The following is a 20953-nucleotide window of genomic DNA, read 5'->3' on the forward strand; positions in this document are numbered from 1 at the left end:
CAGAAGGCAGGAACAATGAGGATGGTATCTAGGTATTTCTTGCCCCCCCCCCCTTTTTGTAGAGGAGAAAGGCACAACACTGTTCTTGAGCCAGTCTCTCTTAGTGTTCTGAAATTTCTCACTTGTGATATTTAAAAAAAAATAATTTGGGCCAAAGAAGGGAGGTAATTCCAATTTGGGCTGATCCTTGAATAGTTCTCTTCATGCTCTTTTTGATTCCTTATTAACCCTTTATTATGATTTATGATATCCTCAAGACAAAGGCAGGTTACAGTTTGATCTCAGACAGACCCAGGATTGTGGGGATGTGGTGGATAGGGAGCCCAGGAGAGGTTTCTGGAAGGAAGTGGAGGAATCATTTCTTCTCTTGCCCTTCTCTAGCCTGTGGCAAACATTTGGGTGCTGTTCCCTTTTCCTTATAAACCTTTTATTTGGCAACAGACCAGGATTTGAATATGGCTTTGGCTACTTAGTGCCAGTGTAGCCTTGGGCAAGGTATAGTCTCTGACCTTTACCCTCCTCTGTATCCTTTACTGAGGCTAATAATACTATCACATAGGGTTATTGGAAGGGTTAAATGACGTAGTAGCTTATGAAGTGCCTGGTAGTTAATAGATTTAATACAAGCTGGTTAATTCTTTTGCTCAACTCTTCTTGTAATAATACTACATGCCTCCTTGGCCAATTAGGTGAGTCATAAGTATATTCTTGTGGGTAAGTTACAACAATGAACTTCTGGCTTGATTCTTTAATACCAATCTGAAAAAATTTTAAAGATGTCACCCATGTTTTTCACCTTTACAATTATACCTCATGGGAGTTGCCTCAGTAATTCTAAGAACTAACTTCCTAATTTGATAAGTCATAATTTCAGTTTGAATTTCAGATGACTGATTTCCAAACCCAAAGCATATGCAGTTGTAGTAATTTGTATGATTGTGTTAACAATAACGTTAGAGTGATTAGAGTTTGGTGAAAACCCTTAAAGTCATGGATCTGATTGTGTTCCAAAATAGATGACTGTTGGAGATTGCCTTCTGCCTTAGAAGATGCTGAAGACTGCCTGTGTTGGTATCTTGTGTCCATCATTCACTGGCTGTGTTCCTTGAGCAAGTTTAACTTCTCTGGACCTCAGTTTCCTTATCTGTGAAATGGAGATTATAATGGATCTGCCTTGTAGGGCTTTTTATGAACTAAATGAGTTTCCTGTATGTCAGACATTTAGGATAGTGCCTAGCCCGTGGTCATTGTTCAGTGCTTGATGGCCCTGATGATCTTCTGCTCCATAAAACAGCCTAAAACAATGTCATCACCTTGCTCTGACCATTTACATTCTGTCTCTCAGGTTACACACTTTTACACTGTGCTGCAGCCTGGGGTCGTTTGGAAACGTTGAAAGTGCTGGTGGAACTGGGTGTTGACATAGAAGCTCTGAACTTCCGGGAGGAAAGAGCTCGAGATGTTGCTGCTCGGTACTCCCAGACTGAGTGTGTTGAATTCCTGAACTGGGCAGGTAAGGAAGCTTGCAAGGTAGTGGAAAACTGACCGACTGATGGATTTTCCTCCTATGTTATGGGGTTACAGGCCATTTCTTCAACAGAGCAAAGAGGTGATTAACATTTTCATCTTCCGTCAAGTTTTTTTATCTGTAGCTATAACCATAGTCATTATTGGTGATAATATGTGAAATATGCCTTTTTTTTCTTCTTGCTATTTTGCTATTGGCCTAAAACGTTGTGCTTAATAGCAACTATTCTAGAAGCTGGTTGATTTACCAACTTCTAACAATTTTACCAATACTTGACTGTAAGAATATATGTATAATATATGTTCAAGGCCATTTTATGAGAGACCTAGGCAGAGGGATCATTCCTTAAATGTTTTAAAAATGGCATATTTGAGTAGTATATTTGATTCCCCAGGTAGAAATAATTATAATTTAAAGTCGTTTGCTAAGCAAAATTAATCTATGGTGTTAGAAGTCAAAATAGCAGTTATTTTTATGGCATGAGGGGGACTTCTGGGCCATAATGTCCTTTCTCTTGATCTGCTTGTTGGTTATATGGTATGCTCATTTGTGAAAAGTTCATTGAGCTTATAAAATTTGCACTTTTCTGTATGTATATTATGCTTCAGTCCAAGCTCAATAAACTATATACTATTTTGTGTTTCATTAATATTTTTCTTGCATCATTTTCACGGCCCTGTAAAACAGAGCTCAGAGATTTCAGGAAAATATACCTGTGCAACTCTGTATGTGTACAAACATTGGTTAAAAAACCAGTACTAAGGAAGTTTGTGACATTCGTTTCACATGGTTATCTGCGTTTGTGTTTTTAGCAAGCATTTATTAAATGCCCACTAAGAACACAGCATTGTTGTGGTATAGCTGGTTGTTTTTGCCCTCTGGACATTTGTGAGGTGGGGGATGATAAGCTATAGATGCATCCTACAGTTCAGTACCAATATCAGAAAGACTATATTTAAGGGTTAAAATGAGCAGAGCAGGTGGGACCTGCCTTGGGGTGGCAGGAGAACAGGAAGACAGAGTGTGCTAGAGTTGAGGTGGGCCTTGAAGAATGGGTGGGATTTGGATGCACAATATAAAGGGAAAGGGTGTGAGCAAAATCTTACAGTTGGGAATGAAAATGATATGTTGGGGATACAGTGATGCGATTGTCTTACTGGAACAGCAAGTCATAATTTACACAGGTAGGCTGCAGGACCAGGCGGGCAGGAGTAATAAAGGAGTACGTACATGTGCTCTTGAGTCCGATTGCTTGAGTTTACATACTAGTATCTCCACTTGAAACCTGTGTGACCTTGGACAAGATACTTAAATTCTTAAGTGTCAATTTCTAGTGTACATCACAATGTCCCAGTCATGCATATACATACATATATTCATTTTCACATTTTTTTCATTAAAAGTTATTACAAGATACTGAACATAGTTCCCTGTGCTATTATACAGCAGAAACTTTTTTTAAAATCTATTTTTATATGTAGAGGCTAACATTTGTAAATCTCAAGCTCCCAAATTTATCCCTTCCCACCCCCTTCCTTGGTAACCATAATATTGTTTACTATGTTTGGGAGTATGTTTCTGTTTTGTAGATGAGTTCATAGTGTCCTTTTTTTTATATATATATTCCACATGAGTGATATCATATGGTATTTTTCTTTCTTTTTCTGATTTAACTTCATTTAGTATGACAGTCTTCAGGTCCATGCATGTTGCTGCAAATGGAATTATTTTATTCTTTTTATGGCTGAGTAATATTACATTGTATAAATATACCACAACTTCTTTATCCAGTCATCTGTCGATGGACATTTAGGTTGCTTCCATGTCTTGGCTATTAATGTAGTGCTGCTATGAACATTGGGGTGCATGTATCTTTTCTAATTAGAGTTCCCTCTGGATATATGTCCAGAAGTGGGATTGATACTTAAATTCTTTATACCTGATTCCTAATTTCCAGGAAAGGGGGCCTTGATCATAGTTCCTACCTCTTGGACGGTTGTTGTGAGATGATACACAGCACTTAGCTGTGATCAGCACTTGAAAAGTGCTGCTGCTATTATTACTATCAGATTATACCCTCAGATGTCAGGCCATGGTGTTTTCATTTCATTTGTGTAGCCATTGGGAACCATTGAAAGTTTTTATGTAGAAGAGGAAGAGGATGAAGGTGATATTTAGAAAGATGCATATGACAGCAATAAGGAGCTTGCTTATCCATAAAATGAGAAGAAGGGAACTGGGAGAACTAATAGAAATAAGGAAATTGAGGGAAGGTAGCATATTTGGGAAGAATAAGATGAGTTGTACTTTGTGGATTATTTTATATGTAATTGTCCAATTGTTCTAAAAGTTTTCTAGGGACAATATTTGTCAGTACCTTCAATTTTATGATTAGATATATAAGTAAAAAGAAAATAGCAAAGACTTTAATTGATCCCCTCATGAATAGTTACTATAGATGAAATTTACATTATATACTTTAAAATCCATTTTTGAAGTGTCCCATGGTACTTAAAAAACCAGGAACAAAGTTTGCTATAATTTTTCTGAAAGTTTGGGGCTTATAGGTGTTGAATTGTATTGATTTCCTTCTCCCCAGTGTCCACCCTTTTAGTTTGGGTCCTTATAGTCTTGGGGGAATTGTACCTACCGTTTCTTAGTGATGAAGATAAAGGACTATAATACTATAAACCACTATTGTTTCCAGATCAGTGATGGAGTTTTAAGGATTGGAGCTTCATGGTAATGTAGCTGTGTAGTGTCAAAAACACAGACTATTCAACATAAAATTTAACGTTTGTTTAATTCAGATTTAACAAGAATATAAACTACTTCCTTTTCTTGCTCGGGGGACTAGAGTAGGAATCACCTGGAGAGATTTATGGGGTTCAGGGCCCCAGAGACTTACCCATACTACTGAAAATGCCACTATTTGAGATAATTTTTTGGGGGTTTCTGAGGTTTGTAGACAGTTTAAGTATTCAAGGGTCCTCCATTAAAGGAATATATATCAGTGTTACCTTGGAGGGAGTTAGCTGACAGTTCAGAACTCTGAAGGTGAGGAATAAACATTCATGGAAATGTGGGAGTAGGGTTGTGTTAAGGAAAGGTAGAAGGAAGGGAGGGAGTCTGGAAAGTGGAACTATAAATAAACTTTTCATGATCCATCATAACCCAAGGCAGGCACTGTTCTTTTGAGTTACTTGCAAAAACATCTGTTACTCTACAAAGGATTGTTCTTGTAGAAGTTTTTTCCCCTTTTATTGATGGAAGGTATGTTACTGATCTGGTGTATTTTTCTGGGATTTTTAAACATGTTGTTAATAAAATCAATTCTAGTTCTCAGACCAGTCTCTCAATTTTTGTTTGAAAAATATGGAAACCTTACTTTAAAAAATTGAGATGGCTGATCAATAAAAGTGTGGATGTATTTTTAAAAACTGAGGCATCTTAACAAAAGTTTGAAAATTAAAATATGTTGATTCTTAATTTCTTATTTATTATACTAAAAATAGAAACATTTATACTTTAAAAAATGAATCTATTCCTTAATATTTCCATACTATTTTAATAATCTGAGATGGGAAGTTTAAAGCCTCATTGGACCATAAAATTTGCTCAGGAAACTAAGAAAAATCACAAATATTATTTAAATCAGAGATTTATTGAAACACTAAATCAAGATTCTACTCTACAGATTGCTTAATGATTAGTAATCTAACACATTAAAAAGAACAAAATGCTTAAACATGAAGCAGTGGTAATATACAGTCTTTTCTCCACTACTTTTGGACCCCATTTTAGCTGAATAGAAATAACTTTTCAACCCAGACTTTGTTGGAAAGTTTCAGTAAAAAATGTGGCAGAAAATTACAAAGTCTCCCAGAGAACCATTTTTATCCTTACATGAGTTCTCTCAATAGATTTCCTGTGTAGTCTCCATATTGGGCTGAGCCATATTTGCATGAGGATATGTCCAGTACCCTCTAGCTCGTTGTCCTCCTTCAGTCTTCTTTTTCTTCAGTTTTCGATGCTTGATTTTCTTAGCTGAAGGATAATGGGACACCTGATTCAGGTACTTGTTCATCATTGATGTTGTGGCCACCAGTCTGCAAAGGATTTGGTCAATGTCATACAGAGACTGGTTTTCTAGAACATTGCCAAATGCGTCTGAGGTTTGTTTCTTCAGCTAAAAAGAGAAAAACGAATGATAATTGTGTTTTCCTTACTGTAGTTCAAATTAAATTTGTTTTCTAGATATATACACTTAAACTCCAAACACTACACGTTGCTTATTTATAAAGAAGAAAGGTTACTGTAGAAGAAAGGTCTAAATGCGGAAGAAATACTCTTTTGTAAATGCCCCCGTATAAGATTATAGTATCATCATCACCATCAGCAAACGTTTAACGGGTACTTTCTATGATTAGAACATTTGACTATTAGTAAAATATTTGCCTTTACTAAACAGCCTTAAAACGTAATGTGATAAAATCATAGTCATTTTATAAACATCTAATTGTTGTAGAGGTCAATGAGCTTTTAAGATTGCCTCAAAATATGGTGTCGTTGGCAAAGTGGGAAATTAGTTTAAGAGTGCTATTTTCCAGAAAGTTATCCTAAAATTAGAATTCAGTTTACAGCCCATTAAAAACATATCTGCCAACTTCTGCATACTTGGCTTTCTTGAATAGATTGAGGAGGAATCTAATGAGATGTCTTGTTCCAGATCCTTCATTTTATGGATCAGGCAGCTGAGAAAGACACAGTGACTCACCTAAGGGCCCAGACAGATAACTTCTTTTCCTCTGCATTCTACTCACTGCAGCTCACTACTTTCTTGATGTGTTTTGTAACCTGAAATAATCTGTCTAAGCTAATAGATTATTTGAAGGACTTTCTAATTCAATACACATTTGTCAAGCATCTCATAGGTTCGAGACACTGAGCTCTATGCCGGGGGTGAATGGTGGGAGAAGGGGAGGATACAGAGAAGAATAAGACATGGTTCCTTCTCTAAGAAGCTGGTAACCTCATGTTTTAACTCTCTGATATTCTTATAGCTATTACGAGTTGTATCACCGATTCACCTTTTTTTTGTGTTTCTTCCATTTCATCCACAGGTAATGCGCAGACAAAAGAGACAAGATTAAAAAGAGAGCTTGCGCTGAGATAGAAATAAGATGTAAACTACCCTGAAATATATCCATATTAGCAAAACTGCAGCATAGTTTGTCCAGAGGATAAGGTAGACAGTGAGACGGAGAAGGCTTAACTTTCAGATAGTGCATTTCTTCTGGAAAGATCTCCCATCCAACCTTTGTCCAGATAGTACCATCACAAATGCAGATGCTCTCCCTGAATAAGCAGATAAACAGCAGAGGAAAAATCAGGAATAGTCCTTGCTTGACCATCTTTCTTTCGCAACTGGAAAAAAGATTGTAGTCAAAAAATTGGTTAGAGACAGAGCGGAAACACCCCGAATATTAGCTAATATGGTGCCCTAGTCAAGGCACTTAAGGTACTTTTCCTAGCCAGCAATATATACACTGATGATCATTGTGACATCATCAGTCATAGTGATTCAGGGATGAATTCAGTGATGTCATAAAGAACCACATTGGAAGTAAAAGATGTCCCCTAGCCAATCATCACTTGTGTTTCTTAGGAATACTTCTTGCCAGAATGGTTTGAGCCTCTTTAATTTTCTGAAGAACAAACACTTTACTAATATCTTGCTAGCTAACAAATTTAAATTGTAATGATATTAATAGAACTTCATGCATGCAGGAGGTCCTGGGTTCAATCCCAAGTACCTCCTCTAAAAATAAATAAACCTAATTACCCCCCCCCACCCCCACCAAAATAAAACAAATAATACAATGATAAATTAAAATATTAAAAAAAAATTTTAAAAACTTCATGGAAATAACTTACTATATCCCTTTGAAACCTTTTGGAGTATGGCACCTTCACAGCTACTTGAAAAATAGCTATAGCTCTGCCATTTCATACAGCCTAGCATCTGCTTCTGTTTTATCATTCTGGAATGTCTTTCCCTGCAAATAGTTAAGCAAATACCGAGTGCCTCCCCCTTTTGACTTATGTCTTTTTGGTGGTGATGCAGTACTGTCAGCAGATGAGGGGTGGGAAATTTGGTATGGTATGTGAAAAAAGATGAGACAGAGGTTCATAACAAGGTGAGACAGACCCTGCCTTTAAGGAGTGTATAATCTAGAGGTAGAAGCAAAAAATAAGGTAATAAAAAAATTACAAAACAGACTAAACCTGAGAGTGGAATCAAATCATACTCATGTAACTGTTGGTAGAGCAATAGTTTCTACATGGGGGAACTAGGAGTTTCTCAGAAGTGCCTTTTAAGTAAGCTTTGAAGAATGAGTAGAAATTTGGTGGGTGGCAACACAGAGGGCATCTTAGGTTGAGGGAACATAAAAAGCAAAGAAATTTTGTATAAACATTTATACCACAGATACTTATTGAATACCTCCTGTGTGCTAAATCCTGTTGTAGGAGCTCAGAATACCTTCACAGCTAGGCACGAAACCATCTTTATGTTCATGAAGTCTACTTTCAAGTAGGGAGACACAGAAAATAGAATCTATCCAACCCTATATATCTATGGAGCGCTGGAGAAAAACAGAGTGGTAAGGGGGTTATGAAGTTGCCAGCAAGTGAATGAGTGTGTGTGATTTTATAGAAGACAATCAGGAAAGGCCTCTCTGATAACGTGACGCTGGAGCAGGGGCCTGAGGAACTGGAGGAGCGAGCCCTGTTGACGTCTACGGGCAGAAGGAACAGGAAGTAAATAATGGATGGGCTCCCCAGATGAGTGCTGGAAGGGATGAAGCTGGAAAGATAGTTTGCGGCTGGATAGATCTTGGCGGGCTTTGTGTTTTATTCAGTAGTCAATAGGGAGTCATTTATAGAGTTTTGAGGAGAGGAGTGATATAATAATAAACTTACTGCGTGTTTTACTGTGTGCCAAGCACTTTGTCAAGATATTTGCATTTATATATATATATGTATTATATATATATATATATATGTATGTATTTATTTATTTAATGGGGATTGAACTCAGGACCTTGTGTATGCTAAGCACACGCTCTACCACGAGCTGTACCCTCCTCCCCAAGATACTTGCATGTATTATACTACATTTTGTTTAATTCTTACAGCAACCCTATAAGGACTGTACTGTATTTCCATTTTATAGATAGAGAAACTGAGATTAGAGGGGTTAAGATATTGCCATGGTCTCAGTATTTGTGTTCCTGCCAAATTCATACGTTGAAATCCTGATGCTCAATGTGATGGTGTTTGGAAGATGCCTAGGGCATGAAGGTGGAGCCCTCATGAATGGGGTTAGTGTTCTGATAAAAGAGTCTCCACAGGGTTCCCTTGCCCCATCCACAATGTGAGGACACAGTGAGAAGGCGCTGGCTCTCACTAGATTGCAACCATGTTGGTGCCTTGACCTTGGACTCACAAGGTCTTTTGAGAATTTACACCAGTAGAAACATTGCCAATTTGGGCACAAAGGGACAGAGAGACGAAAAAAGAGAGAAAAGGCTGCTGGACTCCTAAAACTCTACAGGCAGGAAATAGACGGACAGAACTACTCAGCTGCAAAAACTTGCTATCTTTCATGAAAAGAGAATGACTCAGGCTGGAGCTGCAGGCCCAGGGCTGGAGCCTTATACCACAGAGGATTATTCCCTGACCTTAACACCTAATCAGATTTGCCCTGTGGGATTTCAGGATTGCTTGGGACCGTGGTGACTCCTTTTCTCCTTCCATTTTCTCAATTTCTGAATGGCAGTATCTGACTGTTGCTCTGTGCCTGTCCCACCACTGTATTTTGGGAGCAGAGAACTTATTCTCTGGTTTCATAGGTCTGCAGGTGGAGAGGGCTTTTACCCCAGGACGAATGGATCATACCAGAGTCTCACCCATACTTAGTTTAGATGATTTAGATGTTGAGATCTGGGACTTCTGAGCTGATGATATTTTAGATGAGCATTTGACAGGACTTAATATTGTAATGGGTTGAGACTTTTGGACGCTGGCATGGGGTAAGCATTTGTATATGGGATAGATGTGAATCTGGGGAGGCCAGAGGTCAGACTGTGGCAGGCTGAATAATGTCTACCAAGATATCTGGGTCCTAATTCTTACCTCATATGGAACTTTGTAGATCCTTAAATTAAGAATCTTGAGATGGGGAGATTACCCTGGATTACCCAGGTGGGACCTAAATGTGATGACCAATGTCATTATAAGTGAGAGGCAGGAAGAGATTTGACACAGAAGAAGAGAAGTTGATCTGATGATGGAAGTAGAGGTTGGAGTGATGTACTTTGAAAATGGAATAAGGAGCCGTCAGCCAAGGAGTACAGGCTGGTGCTAGAGGTTGAAAATGGCAAGAAAATAGATTTTCCTCTTATAGCCCCCAGAAGGAGTTATCCTTGCCAACATTTTGTCTTTAACTCAGCAAAACTGATTTTAGACTTCTGGCCTCTAGAATTGTAATAGGATAAACTTGGGTTGTTTTAAGACACCAAATTTGTGGCAATTTATTATAACAGCCACGGGAAACAAATACATCAATCATTAAATTAATTTGAGGCTAATCTACCATTACTATATTCAGTTTTCCCGTCTAGGAATATAGTAAATCTTTCTATTTATATAAGGCTTTTATTTCTCTCAAAGTGTTGTAATTTTATTTAAACAGGTCTTGCAAATTTTGAGATGGGTGCTATAGAGAATGGAATTATTTTAAACATTTTTTTTTAAAAGAGGGAAGCTATTTTGAATTGTTTTTTTTTTTTTTGGAAGAATTAAGAAGGGTAAACCAAGTGACAGTTTTTCTATTGGAAGTGTTTTTGTTTCTTTCTCCTGAGTACATGTTTTAAAGAATATGGTTTCTTTGGGATCAGGTATCACATTTTATATTTATTTGTCCTTCAAGAAGTTTAGCATAGTTCTAGGAACACGATAAATGCTGTGCTAGTTGAGTGTTACCTTTCTTGGAATCCCCCAAGGGAAACAACTGCAACAAATCTCCTACACGGTCTTTATAAAGCTCTGGACATATCACAGTGCATTGCAAACCACTGAACATGTTTTTTTGGTCTTTGTCTTAATACTGTGCATTTTACTGTCTCGTTCTTTCAGAGGCAAGGCTGGAGTTGAAAAAATATATTGCAAAGGTCTCTGCAACTGTTACAGACACAGAAAAAGGACCAGGGAAGCTTTTTAAGGAAGACAAGGTACTGCATTGTGATTATAGTTTGTTCTGAAGTCTTTTGAGGTTTTTGCCTTGTTACCTGTAATTTCTACACTAATGCACTAGAGGTAGGTGGTGGTCATCACTGCTCTCTTCTCTCTCCCCACCTTCCTTCCTTTTTTCCTTTCTTGGTAAACTGCTGAAAAGAAACCAATAAAAATTAAATGGAATGATACTGCAGAGTGACTAAGAGATGTACTCAGTATTACACCCAACACACAAATGAATCTTAGAAATGTAGTGTTAAGTGGAAAAAAAAATCAAAGAATACATAGACTTTTATAAAGCTCAAAACCAAGCAAAACTAAGCTATATTGTTTAGGGATGCCTGAATATGTGGTAAGAATATTTTAAAAGAAAAGCAGAGGAATAAGCACAGATCGTGATTATCTCTTGGAGGCGGGCAGGGGGATGAACTAGGGAAGGGCACAGAAGCAGCGTTAATACCACTAGCAGTGTTCTTGGGATCCACTGATACTCATTTCATTATTTTGCTTCAAAACTTAGATCTGCATCATATATTTTAGAATTATGTATATACATGTTACATATTTTTTAATGTATCAAATTTTACAGATGGTGAAAAAAGATACACAGATGTATAGATGGCTAATTGTAAAGTCAGCTTGCCACATTTACTGTATACTAAGTACATGTGAATTAGTTTATTAATTTGAAAAAAAAAGATATGCTCAAGGTGTCAGGAATTGTATTGGTTTTGAATTATTTCCTGCATTTCTGTGCAGGATGTTCTGTGAATTTTCTGTGACTTATAATTCTGATGAGAAAGAATTAGCTATTGCTAAAGTGTACAGACATCATCTTGTCTGAGAACATGATAAGTTACAATTGTTTGTAAAACACTTTACAAAATCTCTTATGAAACAAACAAAATATAGGCAAAATTCTATTAGAATAGCTATCACAGCTATTAGATCTGCAAAACATTCTGGCACAAACAGTGCTTTGTCAAACTAATTAATATAACATCCTTTTTTAATTTCAATTTTTAAATATTTGGTTATTTGAACTAGAAAATCTGATGTTCATTTAGTAATGATTAGAATAAAAGTGAAACATCTAAAGCAAACTTAATATTTTCTCTTTTCCCTTTCCAGTCTTATCACCCTGTGATTCTAATAACAATTTTGCGTTAATCTCATCATACTGTTCCCTTCACTTATATAAACATATGTATGCACACATATGGCTTTGTAAAAGATTTTGTTCTTATACAAGTGGGATCACACTACACAAATTTTTCTTTAATTTGCTTTTTTCCCTTTTAAGAATATGTTACGAATATCTTTCCAAATCCACTTGGTTCTACATTCTTCTGCATATACTACTGCTTATTTATTAATATTGACAGGACATATAATAAATTTATTCATGTCCCTTTATTGTTACAAACCATAGAATAATAAACACCGGCAGTCAGATAGCAGCAGTTTGCTGTACACGTGCAGAAGGTGGATTGGCAGTGCACACTGAGAGGTTTTCAGTGAGCTGGAGCTCTCCTTGCATTTCGTACACTTCCTCCTCCTGTGAACCACCTGAGAAGGAATAAAACATCAGCACTGTCTCTGGGTTGCATGCAGCGCATACCATCCATCTATTCTTTTCCAACCTTGCTGGACATTTTCTTTATCCCCAGGGCTCATTGGAAGTAAAGAATTAGAGTTGGGTAGAGAAATGGGGAAGGACGGCTTCATGACTCTAAATGAGGAATTTCCTTATCCTCACATTCCGCTGATGCTAGAGCTACTGTCCAGGATTGTAGCCCCCAGCCACGTGTGGCTGTTTAAAGTAGAATTAAATAAAATTTAAAATTCAGTTCCTCAGTTACACTAGCCACTTTTCTAGTGCTCCCTAGCTGTGTATCTCTAATGGTGACTGTTGGGTAATGCAGATACAGAACTTTTCCATCATCACAGAAAGCTCTGTTGCACAGTGCTGGGTTAGAGAGACTGTAGGATTTTATGTTTTAATAAATAAGTGGAAAGTAAACTCTTTGCTTCTGTCTCTAGAATACTGTCCTCAATGCATGCCGTGTGAAAAATGAGTGGTTGGAAACCCACCTGGAAGCTTCCATTAAGGAGGTTTTTGAGCAGAAACAGCAACTGGAGGATATTGTGACTCCTATCTTCACAAAAATGGCTACACCACGTAAGTTTTGGATAAAAATGGTTTGAGTGTCAGAAAAGATGAAAATTAGGTTCATTGTTGTTATGTCCGAGATACTCTGACTTCAGTAGTCTTCATTAAGTAGTCGTTAACCTTATTACAAGCACTAATCTATATAACTCAGTTTCATTAATCATTTCAATACTTCTAATAACTAAAAATAACAACTGAGTTATTTCTATAGAGAATGTCTAATACTAATCTTATTACCATCATTAATCATTTAATTTTTTTTAATTTACTATGGTTTTGACCAATGATTTTCAACTACGAAGGCATGTCCTCCAAGGAGATAGAGTGGTAGATTTTGAAAAGATATTTTCAGTATTATAACTCTAAAGCTTGAAAAACCTGTTGTGGGAGTACTGTCCTGTCAGTGGGGAGGGCGTACTATCAGAATTTTGGTAGCAGGCATACCGAAGATTTAAAAAATGTCAACTTTATTGAGATAGAATTCTCATACCATAAAATTCACCATTTAAAAAATATACAATTCAGTGGTATTCAGTATATTCTCAGAGTTGTATAACAATCACCACTCTCTAATGTTAGAACATCTTAACACCCCAAAAAGAAACACCTTATCTATTAGCAGTCACTTGCCATTCCTCCCTCCCACAAGCCCCTGGCAACCACTAATTTATTTTTTATCTCTATGGATTGCCTGTTGTGATCATTTCATAGAATCACACAGTCTATCGCCTTTTGCTTCTTTCACTTTGCATAATGTTCTTCAGGTTCATTCGTATTGTAATATGTGTCACTGTTCCTTTTTATTGCTGAATAATAGTCCATTGTATGGATTCAAATGTATCCATTCATTAATTGATGGACATTTGAGTTTCTGTTCTTTTGACTATTTTTTTTTTTTGATTTTAGACATGATATTTATTTTGAAACTTCAAATGACATTAGGGGAAATATGACTTATTTTTTTATTTTTTTTTACATTTTTTATTGATTCATAATCATTTTACAGTGTTGTGTCAAATTCCAGTGTTCAGCACAATTTTTCAGTCATTCATGGACATATACACACTCATTGTCACATTTTTTTCTCTGTGATTTATCATAACATTTTGTGTATATTTCCCTGTGCTATACAGTGTAATCTTGTTTATCTATTCTACAATTTTGAAATCCCAGTCTATCCCTTCCCACCCTCTACCCCGCCTCCCCCCCGGTAACCACAAGTCTGTATTCTCTGTCCATGAGTCTATTTCTGTCCTGTATTTATGCTTTGTTTTTGTTTGTTTGTTTGTTTTTGTTTTTTAGATTCCACATATGAGCGATCTCATATGGTATTTTTCTTTCTCTTTCTGGCTTACTTCACTTAGAATGACATTCTCTAGGAGCATCCATGTTGCTGCAAATGGCATTATGTTGTCGGTTTTTATGGCTGAGTAGTATTCCATTGTATAAATATACCACCTCTTCTTTATCCAGTCACCTGTTGATGGACATTTAGGTTGTTTCCATGTTTTGGCTATTGTAAATAGTGCTGCTATGAACATTGGGGTGCAGGTGTCATCCTGAAGTAGATTTCCTTCTGGGTACAAGCCCAGGAGTGGGATTCCTGGGTCACATGGTAAGTCTATTCCTAGTCTTTTGAGGAATCTCCACACTGTTTTCCATAGTGGCTGCACCAAATCTTTTGACTATTATAAATGATGCTGCTATGAACTTTTGTGTACAAATTTTTGTTTGGCTTCATGTTTTCATTTCTCTTGGGTATATATTTAGTAATGGAATTCCTGGATCATATACCTCTATTTGTAACCTTTTGAGGCACCACCAAACTGTTTCCAATTTTCCATTCCCATAAGCAATGTATATGAGAATCCCAGTTTCTCCACATCATTATCAACATTTGTTATTGTCTTAAAATTTTTTACTTTAGCCATTCGAGTGGGAGTGAAGTAACTTAATGCAGTTCTGATTTGTGTTTCTTTAATTCCTGATCATGTTAAACATTTTTTCATGCGCTTACTGGCCATTTGCATACTTTCTTTGGAGAAATGCCTGTTTGAATCCTTTGCCCATTTTTAAGTTGAGTTGTCTTCTTGTTTCTTTTTTTTTAATGAAGTATAGTTGATTTAAAATATTGTATTAGTTTCAGAAGGTGTACAGCATAATAATTCAATATTTCAATAGAATTTCAAGTTACTACAAAATAATGACTGTATTTCCCTGTGTTGTATAATACATCCTTGTTGCTTACTTATTTTATCCATAGTAGTTTATGCCCCTTAATCCCCTGCCACTATCTTGCCCCTCCCCCTTCGCTATTCCACTGGTAACCACTGTTTTATTCTCTCTATCTGTGAGTCTATTTCTGTTTTGTTATATTCATTCTTTTTAAAAATGTTTTAGATTCCACATGTAAGTGATAACATAGAGTGTTTGTCTTTGTCTGACTTATTTCACTAAGCATGATACCCTTTAGATCCATCTGCATTGTTACAAATGGCAGAATTTCATTCTTTTTTATGGTTGAATAATAGTCCATTGTATATATGTACCACATATTCTTTATCCATTCATCTGTTGAGGGACACTTGGGTTGCTTCTGTATCTTGGCTATTGTAAATAATGCTGCTACAAATGTTGGGGTGCTTCTATCTTTCCAAATTAGTGTTTTCATTTTCTTTAGATATATACCCGGGTATAGAATTGCTGGATCATAAGGTAGTTCTATTTTTAGTTTTCTGAGGAGCCTCCATACTGTTCTCTACAGTGGCTGTGCCGATTTACATTCCTATCACCAGTATACTTGGGTTCCCTTTTCTCTGCATCCTTGCCAACATTTGTTATTTGTAGACAGTTTGATGATAGCCATTCTGACAAGTATGGGGTGATTATTAATTGTGGTTTTGATTTGCATTTCCCTGATGATTAGAAATGTTGAGCATCTTTTCATGTGCCTATTGGCCGTCTGTATGTCTTCTTTAGAAAAATGTCTGTTCAGATCTTCTGCTTGTCTTTTAATTGAGTTGTTTTTCTTTTTTTGATATTGAGTTGTATGAGCTGTTTTGGATATTAATCCCTTGTCAATTGTATAGTTTGCAAGTATTTTCTCTCATCCCATAGGTTGTCTTTTTGTTTTGTCAATGGTTTCCTTTGCTGTGCAAAGGCTTTTAAGTTTAATTAGGTACAATTTGTTTAGTTTTGCTTTTGTTTCTTTTGCCTTTAAAAAATATTGCTATGATTTATGTCAAAGAGTGTTCTGCCTATGTGCTCTTCTAGGAGTTTCATGGTTTCAGGTCTTACATTTAGGTCTTTAGCCCATTTTGAGTATATTTTTGTATATGGTATGAGGAATCATTCTAATTTTATTTTTTTACATGTAGCTGTTCAGTTTTTCCAGCACCACTTATTGAAGAGACTGTCTTTTCTCCATTGTATATTCTTGCCTCCTTTGTTATAGATTGATTGGCCATAAGTGCATGGGTTTATCTCTGGGCTCTCTATTCTGTTCCATTAACCTATGTCTGTTTTTGTGCCAGTGCCATGCTGTTTTGATTATTGTAGCTTTGTAATATAGTCTGAAGTCAGAGAGTGTGATACCTCCAGCTTTGCTCTTTTCTCTCAAGATTGCTTTGGCAATTTGGGGTCTTTTGTGGTCCCATATAAATTTTAGTATGATTTGTTCTAGTTCTGTGAAAAATGCCATTGGTATTTTGATAGGGATTGCATTAAATCTGTAGATTATTTTGGGTAGTAAGGACATTTTAACAATGTTAATTCTTCTAATCCAGTTCATTGTATCATCTTCAGCTTCCTTCATTAATGTTTTATATTTTTCAGACTATAAGTCTTTCACCACCTTGGTTACATTAATTCCTAGGTATTTTATTCTTTTTGTTGTGATTTTAAATGGGATTGTTTTCTTGCTTTCCCTTTCTGATAGATCTTTATTAATGTACAGAAAATTAACAGATTTTTGTATATTAATCTTGTATCCTGCAGCTTTACTGAATTCATTTCTTAGTTTGAATAGTTTTTTGGTGGAGACTTTAGGATTTTCTGTATATAGTATCCTGTTATCTGCAAAATAGTGACAGTTTTATTTCTTCCTTTCCAATTTGGATAACATTTATTTCTTCTACTTGTCTGACTTCTGTGGCTAAGACTTCCAATACTATGGTAAATAGAAGTGTTAAGAGTGGACATCCTTGTCCTATTTTTGACTTTAGAGAGAAAGTTTTCAGCTTTTCACTGTTGAATATGATGTTAACTGTGGGTTAGTCATAAATGGTCTTTATTATGTTAAGATATGTTCCTCTATGCCAACTTTGATGAGAACTTTTTATCATGAATTGATGTTGAATTTTGTCATGTGCTTTTTCTGTGCCTTTTGAGATGATCATGGGGTTTTTACCCTTCTTTTTGTTAATGTGGATCACATTGACTAATATGCATATGTTGAACCATCCTCGCACGCTGGGAATATACCACTTGATCATGCTATATGATCCTTTTAATGTATTTTTGAATTGGTTTGCTAGTATTTTGTTGAAGATTTTTCCATCTAGAGTCATCAAGAGATATTGGCCTGTAATGTTCTATTTTTGCAATGTCTTTCTCTGGTTTTGGTATCAGGATAATGATGGCCTCATAAAAGGGAATTCGGGTGTCTCCTGATCTTTAATTTTTTGTAATAGTTTGAGAAGGATAGGTTTTAGCTCTTCTTTATATTTTTGGTAGAATTCTCCTGAGAAGCCATTTAGTCCTGTCTTCTGTTTTTTTTGTTTGTTTGTTTTTGTTGTTGTTAGAGTTTTATAGTTTTAACTCTTACGTTTAGTGATCCATTTCAAGTTTATTTTTGTATATGGTGGTGAGGTAGGGGTCCAACTTCATTCTTTTGAATGTGGATGTCTGGTACCTAAGATTTTTATGTTTATCAAAAGGAGCTGTGGGTTTTTTTTTTAAAGGTTAAAACACTTAAATCTACTCTAGGTAGTACGACAGGATAGCCTTTGCCATCTGCACCCAACATCTCATGAGCATGCACATAGCACTCTCCAAGGTTCCCTGAAGGAATACAGGTGCCTTTGCACTGTCCTTGTCTTTAAGGAGTCCACCACCCAGTTTGTGAGTAAACATGCGTATTTGAAAAGATAAACTAAGTGCTGTGTCTGTTCAGGAAAGCCTAAGTGTAAAGAGAAAGTATCATGAAGAAAGAGGAATTGCCAGAAAGGATAGGTAACCAGGATGGAATATGGAGAGAATTCTGGAATGAAAGCACAATATGATGATGAAAAGTTGAAATATGGGAATAGGAAAGTGGTCAGTATCCATCTGGCTGCTTATAGTTGAGTTTGAGTTCAGAAACAGTAGAAAATAAGGTTGGAAAGTTAGCTTGTGATCATTTCATTGAAAGTACTGAATTGTAAGCTTAGAAGTTTGGACTTTATTTTCAGGGCAGTGAGTTGCCATTAAAGGCTTTGTTTGGGGTAGGAGAGAAGAGGTATTAAGTAGTGGAGGGTAATTTGACTTTCCTTGCAAAATGAATTGGAGGGAAAAGAGACCAGAGGGCGTGAGACCAGTAGAGTTCAGGAATGAGATGGTTAAAACCTAAATTGTTGGTTATACAGTTATAATTGTCACCTTCTCCCCCTGTGCCACCACTGCTGTTAGCCTGGCCCAGCAACCCTCCCTCCTTCCCTTCTCGCCTCTGAGGAAGATACACTTCTCTCCCCAAGTCCCCTCTTTCACCTCTAAGCACCCAGTGTCTTGTACCTTCACGTTATAGAAGTGTTAGATCTGGATGGAACCTCTGAGATGACCCCCTCATTTTACAACGAAGAAAGTGCAGACACATCAGTCAGGTTAAGCAGTTTATTCAAAGTTACCCTATTCAATGGCAGAATTAGGAGCAATAATACTGATTATATGAGGAGTGTGATCTCACAGCTTTAAATATTAAAAAAAAAAAAGGTTGGAGGAGAATACTTGAATTGACATACCAACACCAAGTTTTCATTAATGCCTTGTTCAGGCTGGGACATACTTACTTATTTCATGTCCATTGTATTAAATACTAGCTTCTTTTTTGTTTTCTATTGCAAGCTGATTAAATGTAATTTAAAATCTGCTTCCTTTCAGGTCAAGGGAAAAGTGCCAAATCTATATTCTAAGCCATGGTCAGAAACGAAGTCAAGATCATACCTTCTACTGAACATATATTTTATAAAAACTACATTATTCTTCTATTATTTTTAAAGGCAAACCTATTCATGCCGACAAAAGTTAATAAAACAGATGTGGGGTTTTATAAAAATGTTTTAAATATGAAATTAAATCACCCTTGTTTTGTTTTACTGCATTCAGCATGCTTATGTCTAGACTCTCTGGCCTTGCCTCAGCTCTCACGAATCAGTTTCAGGTCAGTTCCACGTGCTCCTTCCAGAGAGCACTTGGGTCTGAATCACTCACAAAGACCATGTGGATGCTCTAAGAGCCACTTAGGGAATCTAACAATTTTCTGTGTAATTGAGGAAGGAAATTTCTATTCACCTGAGGAATTCTATTTAAAAAAAAAAAAGACATACTGACTATTTCCAGAAGAAAAATTTGTTCTCCTTCTCTCAAAAGGAATGCTATGGGCTGACACCCTGGAGCAGGGAAATATTGAGAGTGGTTTGGATCCGGTCTTCTGCTTATACAACTGTTAATCTCTATGTCCAAGTTAAAATTCACTTTTAAGGTGGGATATAATCTCTTAGTAAATCTTTTTTTTTTTTAATCTTTAACCTTCTTCTGTCTTTAAATTAATAAACACATATCCGCTTAGTTTTATGTTTAGATTTCCCCCATGCTCTAGGTTTGCTCGTGTAGTTATTATGACTGGCTCCATGTCATTTTTCCTTCTGCTTTATAGCTCCTGGATTTTAAATATCATTGTTGGTTTCACATCGGTGATTTGGAATGTCCTTTTTATGTAGTTTCTCTAGAGATTCCCTGAACCTTCTACTACTCTGTGACTTTCTGAGAAAGTTTTATAGAAAGAAAACGCTTCTCTTCTTTGTCCCGCCCTGAAAACTAGTTTTTCATTCTAGAGGGGAAGGAAAAGACATGAGCGATTCAGTCATTCCTTGTCAGTTGATGTTTTCTCAACCATGGTTTTGAGGTAGCACTGTTCTTAGCTTGTCTCACAAAGTTTAAAGTTTTGAGATCTTTTTTTTTTTTAAATCTATTAGCAATTCAGTTTCAGTTTCCTGAAGCAGAAGAACAGAGCAATAACCGTCACTCCCTTCTCTGGTAGATCTAGTGGGTGTCTGTGGAGCAGTGCAGAGGAAGAGACCTGCATTTGCTCCATTCTCTTAATGTTGTATGTTGTGAGAAGTCCACTGTCTTTAAGTGCTGCAATAATTAGGGACAAGGCCAGGTGCTGTTTTTGTTGTTTCTACTGTAATTCTGCATTTTCTGAGCCTTGATCTTGAAGGTGACATTGCTTTCCAGGCATGTGGTCCTGGTGATTAATTAGGGAAGGAGTTCTGAATCTCACTTCAGAGATTCCTAGGTAAGATGGAGGCACTTCTGGAGATTCCAAGTAGAAAATAAACCTCTCTCCCCGTTATTCATGGTTAAGTCTTTTTTTTCTTAAACTTTGTGCAGCTTTTGGTATATTTGCTAATGCTGCCTTCTTGAAACTCGTATTGGTACTTTTATGTCATCATGGTTCCTTGACTTTCTTACAAGCTATTTTTCTAACTCTTTCCATCAGCTGCTATGAATATGTTTGTGTCACCCCACCCCCACCCCACACCCCCAAATTCATATTTTGAAGCCTAATGCCCAATGTGAGCGTAATAGGAGGTGGAGCCTTTGCAGATGATTAGGTCATGAGGGCCGCGCTCTCAAGAATGGGATTAGGTCCTGAGAAAAGTGGCTCTAGATAGTCCCCTTGCTCCTCCCACCAT

At 36.6% G+C, this 20953-nt stretch overlaps 2 protein-coding genes across 3 annotated transcripts in view; one reads left to right on the forward strand and one right to left on the reverse strand.

The window, feature by feature from the left end:
* Positions 1-19356, forward strand: part of ANKRD45 (ankyrin repeat domain 45) — a 40101-nt gene extending 20745 nt beyond the window's left edge. For both annotated transcript variants that reach the window (XM_015245079.3, XM_072946087.1), the window contains exons 3-6: positions 1346-1513; positions 10730-10824; positions 12872-13010; positions 19137-19356. In XM_015245079.3, the coding sequence (XP_015100565.2) occupies positions 1346-1513; positions 10730-10824; positions 12872-13010; positions 19137-19168 (434 nt within the window). In that variant the 3' untranslated portion in view covers positions 19169-19356. The remainder of the gene's footprint in view (positions 1-1345; positions 1514-10729; positions 10825-12871; positions 13011-19136) is intronic.
* Positions 5409-7028, reverse strand: TEX50 (testis expressed 50). Its single transcript, XM_015245069.3, has 2 exons — positions 6619-7028; positions 5409-5717 (listed from the first exon to the last, which is right to left on the reverse strand). The coding sequence occupies exons 1-2, from the start codon at positions 6940-6942 to the stop codon at positions 5445-5447; spliced, it is 597 nt and encodes a 198-aa protein (XP_015100555.1). The 5' UTR covers positions 6943-7028; the 3' UTR covers positions 5409-5444.
* Positions 19357-20953: the final 1597 nt, after the last annotated feature.

The sequence above is a fragment of the Vicugna pacos genome, chromosome 21 (genome assembly GCF_048564905.1).
Source record: "Vicugna pacos chromosome 21, VicPac4, whole genome shotgun sequence".
Classification (NCBI taxonomy): domain Eukaryota; kingdom Metazoa; phylum Chordata; class Mammalia; order Artiodactyla; family Camelidae; genus Vicugna; species Vicugna pacos.

Excerpts from the sequence above, each read along its gene's own strand:
- TEX50 (XM_015245069.3), bottom strand. The coding sequence starts at position 6,942 with ATGGTCAAGCAAGGACTATTCCTGATTTTTCCTCTGCTGTTTATCTGC. Across the intron at positions 5,718-6,618 it reads GGAAGAAACACAAAAAAAAG|CTGAAGAAACAAACCTCAGA; the intron begins GTGAATCGGTGA and ends TTCTCTTTTTAG.